This window comes from Xenopus tropicalis, chromosome 2 (assembly GCF_000004195.4).
Source record: "Xenopus tropicalis strain Nigerian chromosome 2, UCB_Xtro_10.0, whole genome shotgun sequence".
In the NCBI taxonomy this organism is placed as follows: Eukaryota; Metazoa; Chordata; class Amphibia; order Anura; family Pipidae; genus Xenopus; species Xenopus tropicalis.
In genome coordinates, this window is record NC_030678.2 from 89,336,786 (window position 1) to 89,350,491 (window position 13,706).

At 37.3% G+C, this 13,706-nt stretch overlaps 1 protein-coding gene across 2 annotated transcripts in view; it reads right to left on the reverse strand.

The window, feature by feature from the left end:
* Window positions 1-823: 823 nt before the first annotated feature.
* The window catches only part of luzp1 (leucine zipper protein 1), a 55,725-nt gene continuing 42,842 nt past the window's right edge, over window positions 824-13,706 (reverse strand). For both annotated transcript variants that reach the window (XM_018091590.2, XM_002936593.5), the window contains 3 exons: window positions 10,319-13,418; window positions 8,053-8,215; window positions 824-4,055 (listed from right to left, as the gene is read on the reverse strand). In XM_018091590.2, coding sequence (XP_017947079.2) covers window positions 8,081-8,215; window positions 10,319-13,282 — 3,099 coding nt within the window. In that variant the 5' untranslated portion in view covers window positions 13,283-13,418 and the 3' untranslated portion in view covers window positions 824-4,055; window positions 8,053-8,080. The remainder of the gene's footprint in view (window positions 4,056-8,052; window positions 8,216-10,318; window positions 13,419-13,706) is intronic.

Sequence of the window (13,706 nt, forward strand, 5' to 3'; positions counted from 1 at the left end):
ACCCAGTGGGAATGGAATAGGTCATAATGGGCCCAACTTGGCCCATACATTACAACATTTTTAATTAATCCTATAAATTCTGAAGAAAATTACAAAAGATAAGATTGCCTTTAAAGGACATGTAAAGCCTACATTCGCCTACAATGTATATCAGTTGGGCATGTCTCCCCCACCCAAATGGCATTATTTGTACTGCATGTATCCCCTCCATTTGCCAGCACCATCACATTTTCCTAAAGCAAATAGCAGCTTTCACCCGGTGGCCATTTTTCCTCTGATACATAATCACATACATTTAAATCTGCAAACACCATACACACACACAGATCCTTATTCAGCATACTGTAAATTTAACCAAGAATACAGGCTCACACAGGCACAAATGTCTTTGATAAAAGTTCTACTTTGTTTGAGCTGAGCTCAGGAGAGCTGGTTGGGAGAAAAAAATAAAAAAAACTGAAGCAGACAGCTAGAGCTGAGTTTCTATGGAAACCAGCAATGCCATCTCTTCACTGGCTGCTAGACTGGAGGGAGTTTTTAGTAATCTGAGCTTAGAACAACTGAGCATGCCCACAAGCAAACAGCCAAAGCAAATTCCTGAGGGAGGGGACTGAGTGGGTTTCAGGAAGAGAAGGAAATCTAAGTGATTAAGGGGATGCTGCAGCCTTAGTAACCACAACCAGTGTGGCAGGTATTGAAAGATTTCAAAGAGGCTGTTCACTGGTTAAATTTTTGTGTGTGGGGTTTACATGTCCTTTAAAGAAAAACATTGAAAATACATACCTGGGTATCACAATTGTTATGAAAGAGAGGCAATTGAAAGTAATATTTCAAATGTATTTTATTATCAAAGATTCATAGTGAATGTCATTTGTACAGGCACAATTAAAATAAAATGATTTATGGGCAAGAGGAATGTTTCACAATTTTATACAGAAATAATATAACATATTGTAAAAAAAATACACTTCCCCCATTTGTTTGTTGGTCATATGGGAACACTGTGACACACAATATATCTTTTGAGAAGATTCAGTATCCATAAGACTGTCTGTAAATCAGGGCTGGTGCATATTTTACAAAACAAAGACATGGTCCTATACAGATACTCCCTGCTTCAGACTAAACAAAAATAAAATGCATGGAAATATTTACATGACTTAGTAACACATCCAGGATTCATTTAAAGTAAAGCTCTTCGAGTTACCCAGTATAGTCATCTAGAGCGCAGTTTGCAAAAAGGTTCAAGTGATCACAAGAAAATAAGCCAACCAGAGCTCTCTCCTAAATGCCCTCAGCACCAATGAAATCACACAGAGAATAACCAATCAGGGCACAGGTTTTATACTCCCAGAATCCTCCTACCCTTTAAAACATTTGCCATTAGGCAGCAGTTTACATAGCATAAAGCAAAAGCAATAATACTTTTTTAAATACATATTTATCAAAATAACTGGTAAGAACCCTGCTAAATTTATTAACCATGCCCAAAATGAACTTTTAAGACAAAGAACTAAAATTGCTTACACTAGCCTTAAGGTTATATGTAATATATATGTGGAAGCAAAGATTAAAATGGAATTTCAGTTCACAGGAAAAAATGGTTTTAACAACGTTATCTGCCATTAACAATGCTATTTAGATGTTTTTACATATACACGACTCATACTCAGGTTTAAAAATGCTTCGTATCTTAAAAAGGACAGCCACCAAAAAATCAAGCTCAGCTGAAATTTAAAGAGAAACTACATGAAAAACAGTTCTTGATAGGGGGTTTAGTGTTACATTTTACTAATCAACTGTTGCTTTTGAGAACAGTGCTAGTATAGTATGGCCCTTTGTGCATGTATCTAGAGGTCAATCTATTTAAAAGCAGCAATGAAAAACTGGAGGTCCCAGCTGCTGTGAACTACAATTCCCAGAATCCAGCAACCGAAACACTCAGCTCTTAAGCTGGCCATACACGCACCAATATTATCATACTATAATCGGTGTGAGTATGGTGGATCAATGAGACGACAGATATTGGCAAAAGCCTTGGATATAAGTCATCTCGTCGATTGGGTGGTGTCCAAGCAAAAGCTACATTTAGGGCTGAATCATCAGATAGGTGTAGAATTCCTATTGTTTCTACCTCCATATCTGACGATTCAGCCCTGAACGTCAATGGAGGGAACCAATGGTCGCAGGAAAGATCGTAATTGTAACGTGTACAGCCAGCTTTAGGAATGCTGGGAGCTGTAGAATAAAAACAAATGTGAAGCTGTGAAGCAGCTATAATAGAACTGTCAAAAAAATAAAATAGCCACGGCCACTTCACTTGTGAGAATAAATCGGTTGTATTCAAATGAAAAAAAAACAACTCACTTTGCAGGGATAAATTAAATTAAAGATCAATAAAAATACATACAAAAAGCAAAGCTGGCACTTTTAGCTATTTAGTACTCCCCCATGTAAAACTAACTAATGTATTATACTGCAAATATTACTAATAGATTCCCTTTAAATCACACCATCCCCAAAAAAGGTGTGTCAAGAAGCTCAAACGAAACATTTGGTTAAGATAGTTTGCTTACATAGAGGGGACCATATACAGTCTGCCCTATATTTATGCAGAACACCAACCAGCAGTGCATAGAAACTATGTTAAATAGGAGTGTGTATATATTTGGTCCTATTTCTTTTAACATCATTTTGTACATATCCTAAATATTACAATGCTCACTGACAAACAAATCAGTGAGATTCCATCTTTAATGCGCAGCATGTAAGTATATACAGTACATATGTACACTCCCTATTACCTTGGAGGTTATATTATAGACAGATATGCTACATACTCATGCCTGTTCTATTACACCAGCATACCTTCCTATTGACATTCACAGCTGGAAAATAGGACAGTTTAGGTCACGATCCTACATACTACAGCTATGTCCCAGTTGTGTCCAACAAATTGCCAGATCTACTTTGTCCACTTTGTGATATCCCTACGCTTTTAGGGGCCAAAATCAGGACTCCCCTGCCTAAATAGTAACAACTGAGTGGTATGTACCAGGCCTGGGCAACAGGTGATCCTTTATACGTTACTAAATCATTGACCCCCAAGTGCTATTCAACAGCATCTGGAGGGTTAATATGTCAGTTAATGGATTGAGTGACAAAACTCTGTAGAGTTTCATGTACTATTGATTATTAAAAGTGACACGATGAATGATAAGTGCTTTCAAACGCTTTCCTCTTGGAATTTCTTTGGTTCATACAACCCCCATCATCCCTAGACAGCCATTTTTAGTGTCTACATAATAGCAAAATATATTTTCTGATATAAGGTACAGGAAACAGGTACATTTTATTCAGTAGTCTTGTATACATTTCTGATTTTAATTAAAATAGATTTTGTTTAAAACACCAAAGTGAGGGATGACGGCACTGTACACAATGAGGTTCCATCTTCGACATTTTGTGAATGTTAAAAGCAAACAACTTTGTTTCACATGCTTGTATGAGTTCACTTTTTGCACCTATATACACACATACAATAATTAGCTGTAAAACCATACATTCTTATCTATACAATGATACATGCACAGAATGAATAAACAGAACCTACACTGTACAGAGAATTTGCACAAATAAATTCAGAACTGCCCCCAGAATTCTTTATAAGTTAAAATGGACTGAAAAAATAACGAGGAAAAAATGTACTTTTAGTACCAAATTTGTTTAAGAGCAGTAGCCATGCAAACCAATCTTTTTCTTCTGCATAATAAAAAAAACCTCTATATATAGATTTGCCCCAAATGCCATTATCTGAACTTATTATATACAGTTACAATATCTGTGCCTTTCTTGTTACCCTGAGAGATCATGCAGTTGCATCCCTTGAAAATATGCTAAGCAAAGGAATTTACATCAACAAAATATACAAGATGGTTACAGTCCATACAATGCTTGGAAGGAAGCGTGTGGGGAGACACAGTCAAGTGAGCAGCATTCTTCTGCTTTTAAATGGAGTGTGCGTCTCTGGAGGTCTGTAGTTTCAGGTAAAAACCCTAGAAAACAAGAAATAAAGGTTTATATACCATTTTAGACTAGTTTATAAAGCTAAAAAAAGTCTACTGATGTCAGGCTTTCACAGGAGAAATACACCTTATTTATAAATTCAGTTTCCCCATTAGATCCAAATGATCTCATAATAAAGCACCTTCTTTATAGGCACATAACGTAATGTGAAGAAGCTACCTCAACCCTTTAAAGTTGGGCTTACATTAAAGGAGAAGGACAGTCATTTTGGCATTTTACTGCCAATAGATTTGCCACATTAGTGCCACCTAGAACCAGGGCTGTGGAGTCGGTAGATAAATTCTCCAACTCCGACTCCTCAGTTTCTGATACTTCCGACTCCGACTCCTCTGTTTTTAATATGCTAATGTATTTTATACATTCATACAGTCAATGAAAAGCATGCTTCATGGTCATTCAACGTGTTCGTTTATGCACTGCGTGCATTGGGCTTTTATTCTTATAGCAGAGAAGTAATTAATTATGACTGTTTGTGAATTGGGACATTTAAACTTGCTTTATTTTTTTTTATTTATTCCCATTTAAATTTAGTAGGAGTTGGAGTTGGTTCATTTTTTGCCGACTCCGACTCAGACTCCAGGTACCCAAAATTGCCTCCGACTCCTTGACTCCAACTCCACAGCCCTGCCTAGAACAATATATTTATTCTGCAGAAAGCTTTACTATACCTGAGTAAACAGCCCTAGAAGCTCCCTCTGATAGCAGCTACCATTTTAGTTTGGTATTGGTAGCTTCCTGCTGCAGTTATAGCCATTGGCAGCTCAGATCACAAATTCCTAAGGGTGGGGGAAGTGAGTTCTTATGCATTCTTATGGGAAGGGGGGCAGGAGAAGGGAGAGGGAGAAAACTGAGCATACTCAAGCCCCAAACCCGAAGGAGCCCTAATAGAGAGGAATACTGATATTGAAGAACATGTTCACAAAAAAGGAGACTCCTTTAAATCCACATCCTTCTTGATTAATTATTTATTCAGTTTCATGCTGCTTATATTGCTACTACCACACAATGCCATTGGTTGAGAAACAGACAATCTGCTCCTATTTGCTCCTTCCTGTAGCTGCACTGTGTGCAGATACATGGAATTGATTTTATCACAGAAATGTGATTCTCATGACAAATTCTGCTTCATTTGGCAGCAATTCTGGGGTCTGGGCAGCCATGCAGCATAGTTTTGCAGTGGTTATTACTGGTGATTAGTGCACTACGTTGCTCTGGGCAGGGACATATGTGGTGAAACATTATTGCTTTAGACTTATCTTTACCACATTATGTATCAAATAGATCTCCTTCAAAGGAGATCTAATGGAATAACTCATATAGGCCCATTTTGCAATATAATGTACTAACTGTACTGTTTGCTAAGCTGCAGCACTGAAATGTAGTGCTTGATCTACGTGCATCCTAACATCCACCAGTGGTCTCTGCCTGCTGCTGTTTTTGTCCACCAATAATTATTTTTGTGCCTGTTCACTATGCGGGTCTGAACCAAAGCGCTCTGGACAGCCACACATAGTAATTAGTAAACAGACATGTCTGCACTATTTTTATTGGTGGCTGGGAATTTAAGTGCTTTGTTTTTGCAAACAGTACAAAGTTTATATTGTAAAATGTGTCCATATGATGTAGAGAACAAGCTAACAGATTATAACTTTTTGCCCTTTTATCATCTTTAAATATTATAACAGTAAAAGTGACAACTAAAGGTATATAGCAAACATAGCCTGAAAGATAACTGTTTTAGGCGGACCTCAAAGATGCAGGTAAAAAGAGGGGACTGATAGGGAACTCCCAAACATAACAATATTGCATATTAAGGGACATATTAATGATTGCTTGTGCCAATCATAAAGGAAACCCATCTAAGTTAAAGCAGGGGTGCTGCTGCCATGAGGTGAGTTGAAAAACTCACCTCAGGCAGTAGCAGCTCAAAAGAGCTGAAATTCCAATTTTTAAATAAGAGTTTCAGCTCTCTGTACTAGTGATGCCCCCCCTCGCTTTATTTACACTATATAAATTATTTAAATCTTGTTTCCTTAGCCTTGGAGTTACACAACTACAGCAAGCAGGCAGGAGCCATTTGGCTGGTAATGACAGCTTTGCATCATCCCAAAATCTTGTTTATGTGCCAGAATGGTGGACCTAATGCCCATGCACTGGTACACAATTAGATTGTAAGGAGGAAGGGGAAAATTTAGGAGTGCAGTGGCATCTATAAAGTGCTAAATTGAAAGTGAAAATAATTGTCTGCTCCACCTCTAAGCCTAGAGGCGGGGCACCTAGAATTTTCAAATGCCGTTATAATGGATTCGGATTTCAAGACTTTAATTACACAGCTTTTTATGCCTGGGTGACAGGTCCCCTTTAACAAATTTGGGGTTTTTTTCCAGAGATTATTTTTGCCCGAGATCCAGCATGAGGTCCTTAACTCACACAGGGTATCCTTAATCATTGCTTGAGCCTGAAGGCTCGAGCAATCATAAATCTGGCCCTAAGTGTCTATTCACCTTATTAAAAATTGTTATTCAAGTGATTTAAAAGACTGTAGGGGTTATATAATAAAAGGCACTAAGTTTGACCAGGAGCAGTAACCCATAGCAACCAATCAGCAGGTAGCTTTTACTGCTCACCTGTTTAAGAACAAACAACTTAATGGTTGCTATGGTTTACTTCTCCTGGGCAAACATTGTGCCTTTTATTATGGTTATACCACATTTGTTATTGGCTGCTGTTTACATTTTTTGTCTTCACTGCCAATGTATTACAGCCCATTACGTGCTTAATAAATTTGGGTTCACTTGCCTACATGTGGACTTACTGGGAAGCTTTGGGGGGTATCATTACAGTCATAGTATACTAAGCAGCATCCAAGGGTTAGATACACGGGTGGGATATATCCCACCCATGGGTACAGTTTTGTATACTGTAAATATTACCATGGCAACATCAAAAAACATTCCGGTAAATACTGATACAAGCAGGAAACAGTGTTATTTTATTATTCTACTGAGCACTGCACTGCTATCTTGTCTCTTATCCCAGGAATCCCTTGCAGCTACACTAGCTGAAGGGCATGTGCAGTAGTGTATCTTTGGAATTTAGAGAGTAAAATCTTTTATTGGAGATTAGCTTGGGAGAGTTTGTTGCCTGGCTCCCTTCCACTATCCACCTTCCTAGAGGAGTATTCTCAGTGCTAAATGCAAAAGGATCACACATGCATGGTACAATCTCAGTTTCCACAACCATAATGATATATCACTGTAGAAATCCTACAAGGGAGGAAGCAGAGTGTTGGCAGCAGCCTCCACTGCAAAACACAACAAATATAGGAATACAGTTATTATATGGTGAAAGCTAACCCTGGAGCATTATGAGGCAGAGTGTGGAAACATATTACCACAAGATGGTGCTGTAGAGTTTATTTCACCTATAGGGCTCTTACATACAGGCAGTTGTCCTGTTTCCCTTGTCCTGCTTTCCACTGCAAGGAAATGCACATGTTAATGCAGCCTGTTCTTTTAAAACATCTATTACAGGGAAGCTCCAAAATGCAGATGGAACACAACTTGGGTACAAACATATAGAAAAGAACAGGCTGCATTTCTTCAGGCATTTTATTGGGGTGAAACACATCAAAGATCGACCCCAAGGAAAAGCTCATGTGCAAGAGCCCTTACCAAGGGCAGAAAATCATGAAACTTTGCATGCTGTTCCACTAAAGTGTCAAATAAACCAATTGGCTGCAGTTCTACAATGTTAAGCGCTATGAACCTCATTTTTTTCATTACTGAAAAAAGATTGTTGCATCATTTTTTTACAGCAATATTTAAATCTATAATCAATTCATTGTGAGCAGATTCATGTAACATACCATTTGTGATCAAAAATGCAGCACAATGCAACACGTTTTTGTTATAGCCTTGACAGCACAATGTTTGTATTCATAAATGCAAATAGAAGGCAGCTCACCTTCTTAGGCTTGTACTTCTTCCACGGGTTATTGCTCTAACCTTCGTATCCGTTCCTCCACCATGCTTGGCTGTTGATGCAAAGATTTACTCCCAGAAGTGTCGACTTTTGTCAGTTTTTCAAGATTGTTCGCCTTTCTCCTAGAGCTATAACTGTACTCACTCTGAATAGGAAAGGAAGGGAGAGGATATTAACACCATATGGTAGGACAAAACTTTATCTTGCTTAAAGGGCCAGTAACACCTGTAAAACACTATGGTCTCATTTATTATACTTTGAACTAGAGAATCCAGAAAAATTACCTAGCATTTTTTTAAGACATCCTCTGGTGTTTTTAGTCATTAATGTCATTCCCAGCTAGTGTTCCAGTTCGGTGCCTGGCTTTTACCTGGAAACAAGCTATCTTGGCTATTGGTCTGTTAGGCCATGCACATGTACATGTATTATTAACACATTCCTCTTATTAGACTTATTAGAATGCATTGAGTTGAGAGCAGCAAGTGAGAAATAAGCCAAAATATGGATGGTGGGTATAAGGATATATGCTGGGCAGAAAATTGATTTTATCAAATATGGGCACCAGCTGGAAAAGAAAGGTTAAATGATGCGGTCAGCAATGAGTGCCTTACAAAATATAGCACGCCAAAATTACCTTTCCTTGTTCCTTTAGTGCTGTACATAGACATTAAAGGTTTTGTGGCTTTCGGAATTATTTTGAAGCTCTGATAAACAGGGCGTTTGGTGGGTTGATCAACTGCCGGGGCCATAACCTAAGAAAATTCAAGATGTGCAGGCCCTGTGTATATGGGCACCTAGAAAGACTTCCTGGCTAATAACCTCACACAATTGCTGACCAAAACTCAAAAAAGTCTCTGATTCTAAATAGATTTTAATCATCTTAAAGAGGACCTGTCACCCACACATAAAAAGCTGTATTTAAAAGGTCCTTTGCAAATTAAACTTAAATCCAAATTCTTTTTTTTATTAAAACAATCATACCTTTTACAAAAGGTATTTAAAAATCTGGGCTGTCAATCATACATTGCCTGCTTCAGGCATAGAGGTGGGGCAGGCAATTTCTTTCACTTTCTATTCAGCACTTCCTAGATTTCATTGCATTTATGTATCCTGTACATGGGCATCAAGTGCCTAATTGTGGAGCATAAACAAAATTTTGGTATGATGCACAGCTTGTCTTAATAACTTGCTTGCTGTAATTGTGTACTTGCAAGATTGAGGGTTAAAAAGATTTATAGAATTTATGTAGTGTAAGTAAAGTTTATTAAATGCTCAACCAACATGATAAAACAGGATTTGGAATGATTTCTTAATGTGACTGTTCCCCTTTTAGCAATAAGCTCAAAGCCAGAACTAAATCTGGCCAATCTGGTTGAAAAGACTGAAGAGTATAACCAGCCTGTGTGTGGGCAACTTAATGTGGCTCTGTTGGGCTTTAAGCATAATTAATTAATTTACAAACCTTGCTACACTTCACATAATAGTCTAAGCTTTTTTTTACCAATTTTTTAAACCCAACTCTCTTCACATCTGCAGTGCTGATTCTACTTATCACTTCTCTGATGCACCTACTGATACCTTGCCTTTAGACCTGAGCAAATAAACCCATATTTCTATGTAGGGATGCACCGAATCCAGGATTTGGTTTGTGATTCAGCCTTTTTCAGCAGGATTTGGATTCAGCTGAATTGACACTCCTTGCAGAACCGAATCTGAATCCTTAAAATCACAAGACTTTTTGTCACAAACCTAAAAGTTGAAAAAAAATTTCTGCATGTGCAGCGCATGGTGCTCTATAACCCGTCCATATCCTAATTTACACATGCAAATCAGGGCTCCAAATCTGTATTCGCCCAAATCTTTTACAAAGGGTTCGGCTGAATCCGAAAATAGTGGATTTGGGGCATCCTGACTGGTTGCTAAAAGTTACTGCAATAAAAATTATTGTGGACTCTTTTCCACTACCGATCAGGATTTCAAAAGCTTAAAAATACTTAATATATCAATAACAAAAGTTTATTCCTAAAAGGGACATAATGACTAATCTTCACGTCAAAAAATGTTGATTTTCTCCAATATATGAATTATTTTGCATGCACTTGTATGTTATTTATTAAAATTATCTGTTTCTGATTAAATGATTATGACAAATATATTTTGTTTTAAAACCCTTATTTAAGAACATAATATGCTAAACCAATAAAAGCACTAAACCAACAGAAGCACAAAGAAAATAGCTATGTCATACCTCTGTGCTCAGGCGATTCCAGGAATTAAGTCCTGCAGATGAGCTCCTTTTGGAAACCGTTTCATTGACTGTACAACTGTTTTCAAAAGAATTCCTGTTCCTTGAATACATTTCCCGGGTATGAAGTTTTCCAGGTCTCTCATCCTCGAAAGCAGACCTTCGTCTGTGCTTAGTATCCACTGTCACATCTTTGTGATTAGACAAAATATCTAGTTCTTCAGTGGATCCAAACACATTGCGTCCATAAGAACTTCTTACCTTTACACTTTTATTATCCAAATGATTCCCTTCAATTTCATGACTTTTCAGCAAAACAGTTTCTAGTCCAACACTATTATTGTTGTTTTTCATTTGTTCTTTGAAATTGCCAGGGTCAAAAGCCTTGCTGTTCTCCTTATGATCCAAGTTATCTTTTGTATCCACCAATTTTAACATATCTTGTTTATTGATTGATATTTCAAATGGGATACTTATGTTATTTAACAAAGGTTGGTCATTGGCAGATAGCCGAATATTACTGGTAGAAGTATGCCTTTGTTTTATGATTTCATCTGTGTTAGATCGAGATGAAGGTGATTCGGCTGGAAAAAATGTTATGCTACTTGTCACTTTATTTGTTGTTGTGTTAATTTGTGATCTACTCTGTTCTGCACTGGATCTTGCTCTGTATTCGCCCATACTTTCTTTTGTGTCTTTTTCAACAATAACTGGCTTAATGATCACTGTGGATTGCAAAGCTTCTCTTGGGCTATATGATCTTGCCCTTATTTCTATGCGGGAAGGTTTTTCCATGCTTTCTGAATTATCAGAAGATGTTCTTCTGGATATGTCAGATAATGAATCTCTTTGTTGTTGCTGACTGTCCATATCAAACTGGGAAATCCTCTGCTCCAGTACGTGTGTCTTTTCTTTAGGATTTGACTGTCTTCTGTTCTGAATTCTTAAAGTTACATTTCTTTTGTCCCATTCTTTATTTTCAGTAGATTCTGAAATATGAGGTTTTTCAGGAATTTGTGGCTTTAAAGATGATAATGGTCTTTGTCTTTCTCTGTTATATGACACTCTATTTGAATTTAAGTTTTGATTTCCACTATCTTTACTTGATAGTGGCTTGGTGGATTGGGCAGTGTCAGAAGAGTTTGTGATGCTATCCATTCTTGATTTAAGACGCGAGTATCTGGAAGGTCTATCCCGAGATATGTCCTTTACTTCACTACTGTCTGAATTAGGAGCAGTCTTAGTTTGTACTTCCACCATTTTTGCCGTATATTTATCTGGAGAGGTCCCCTCTAACCCAGAAGTGACTGGTTCTGAATGCAATGCAGATGAAGAGTTATCATCCAACTGCACTTCATGAAAATTTGAATTGACTTTGTCTGATTTGGCACCAGGAGTCTCATTTAAATCTTCATCTTCTTCAGATGTGCTCTCTTTTCTTGAGTCAACAATCTGAGTAACTTTAATAGAATAGTCTTCTCCAAATTGTTTTGCGGATACATCTTTATTTCCTGTTGATGCTTTCCATGTTTTTTGGGTGTTGTGTTCTTGGGCAGCTGGTGGATATCGACTTAATACAGATGGCTGATCTTTAGCCTTTTTTATTTCATGTAGAGCTCCAAACTCTTTAGCAGCAGATACATTGGAAGTTAGTCTATCTTCAGATTTCCTTGAATGGCTTAAAGTCATGTCAGATAAAGTAGGTTTTAAGGGTCTCTTGCTATTTGTACTTGTGCTTGATAAATGTCTCTTAGAGGAAATATCCACATCTATGTCACGGTGTCTCTCTTTTCTCAGTTGTTTTGGAGACAAATCTCTCTGAGTATATTTTGATGCAGGAGGTTCAGGTATTACTCCTTTAGACTTATTAGCTCTTTCATTTTTCGATTTATTGTGTAAACTTAATTCATCGCTACCAATAACTCCATTTTCTACTTCATTCTGCTGACTAACTTGTCTTTTTAGTTCCTTAAGTTCACCATCCAAATGTCTGGCTTTATTCTGTTCACCAAGGAAGATTTCTTGCAATTTTCTATTTTTCTCTCTAAACTGTTTGAGCTCTTCGTCAATTCCCTCAAATCGTTTTATCTGACTTTTAAGATTCTCAATTTCTTGACACAAATCATGTATTTTATTGTCTTCTTGTTGTTTATTCCTCTCGTTTTCGCTAGTTGTTTGATTCTCTGATTTAATGTAGTCAAAACCAACTCCTTGAGACAATTTAGATATCACATTGTCTTCAATCCGTATTTTATTGTGTTCCAGTAACTGATCAGATGACCGCTGCAAAACATTTGATTCGTTTTGGGTCTGGTCTCCAATGTTTTTTTTACCTTTTAACTGCTGTTTAAGTTCCTGAATTATTTTTTCATTCTGCTTTTCCTTCTCCAGAAAATATTTTCTTTCATTAGCAAAACCAACAGCCAAAGACCTAATCTTTTCAAGTTCACTAGTCAAAAACTCTTCAGCTTTATCCAGTTTGCTTTCAGAAGATTCCAGTTCTCTAATTCTGGCCCTAAGTGTTTCAAGTTCAGAAGTCAATTTCCTAGACATATTTTTTTCTTCATTCAAGCTAAGACACAGTTGGGTGCAGTCATTTTTGCTCTTGCTAAAAGCTTCTTCCAGCTTCTCCAGTTCTGTCATCTTTTTTTGGAGAATTTCAATTTCTGACCTAAGTTCTCGAGTAACATTTTCTTCATTTTCTAGTTTTTCCCTAACAATTCTGCACAAATCCTCCGCTTTTTTAACCTCTTCGTCTTTACCTTCAATTTTTACAACCCTCTTTCTCAAAGCGTCAATATCTGCCAACATGCTAGAGTTGTTCCCTTCTACTTGGACAATTTTTTCCTGAAGTTCCAAAACTTCATCTTCTGCTTTCTGAAGATTTCTTGTAGCTTCTTCCAGATCATCCAGGCGACGATTTAGACTTTGTAACTTAAAGCGAAGATGTCTGCTTGTGTGTTCCATGGCTGCAGTAAACTGATGGCTCTCACAAGAGCCCTTACCAAATCTTTTTTCTAATATGAGTTCGTTGGCAAGTCAGTTATTATCCTTTCTCTTCTTGATAAGCACACCTTGGCGGACATCCAGTCATCATTTTAACCTTAAAAAGAATGATAAAATGAAGATTACCATAGGCATTCAAATCTTTATAACATGTTTCTATACAAAATTCATTCTATATATGAAAGTGCTTCATGTGGTGTGTACATTTCTTTCAGTTGTCAGTCAACGAAGAAAAGGCTAAGTCACTTGGGGGTGCCAAAATGTTAGGCACCCCCAAGTGACTTTAAGGACCAAATCTAAGCTGCACGGTCTCCACTGTGTTGGTTATTGGTTACAGTTTTGTAATGTAAAACAAGCATAACATGTTCTGTGGACCCTGGTCCGT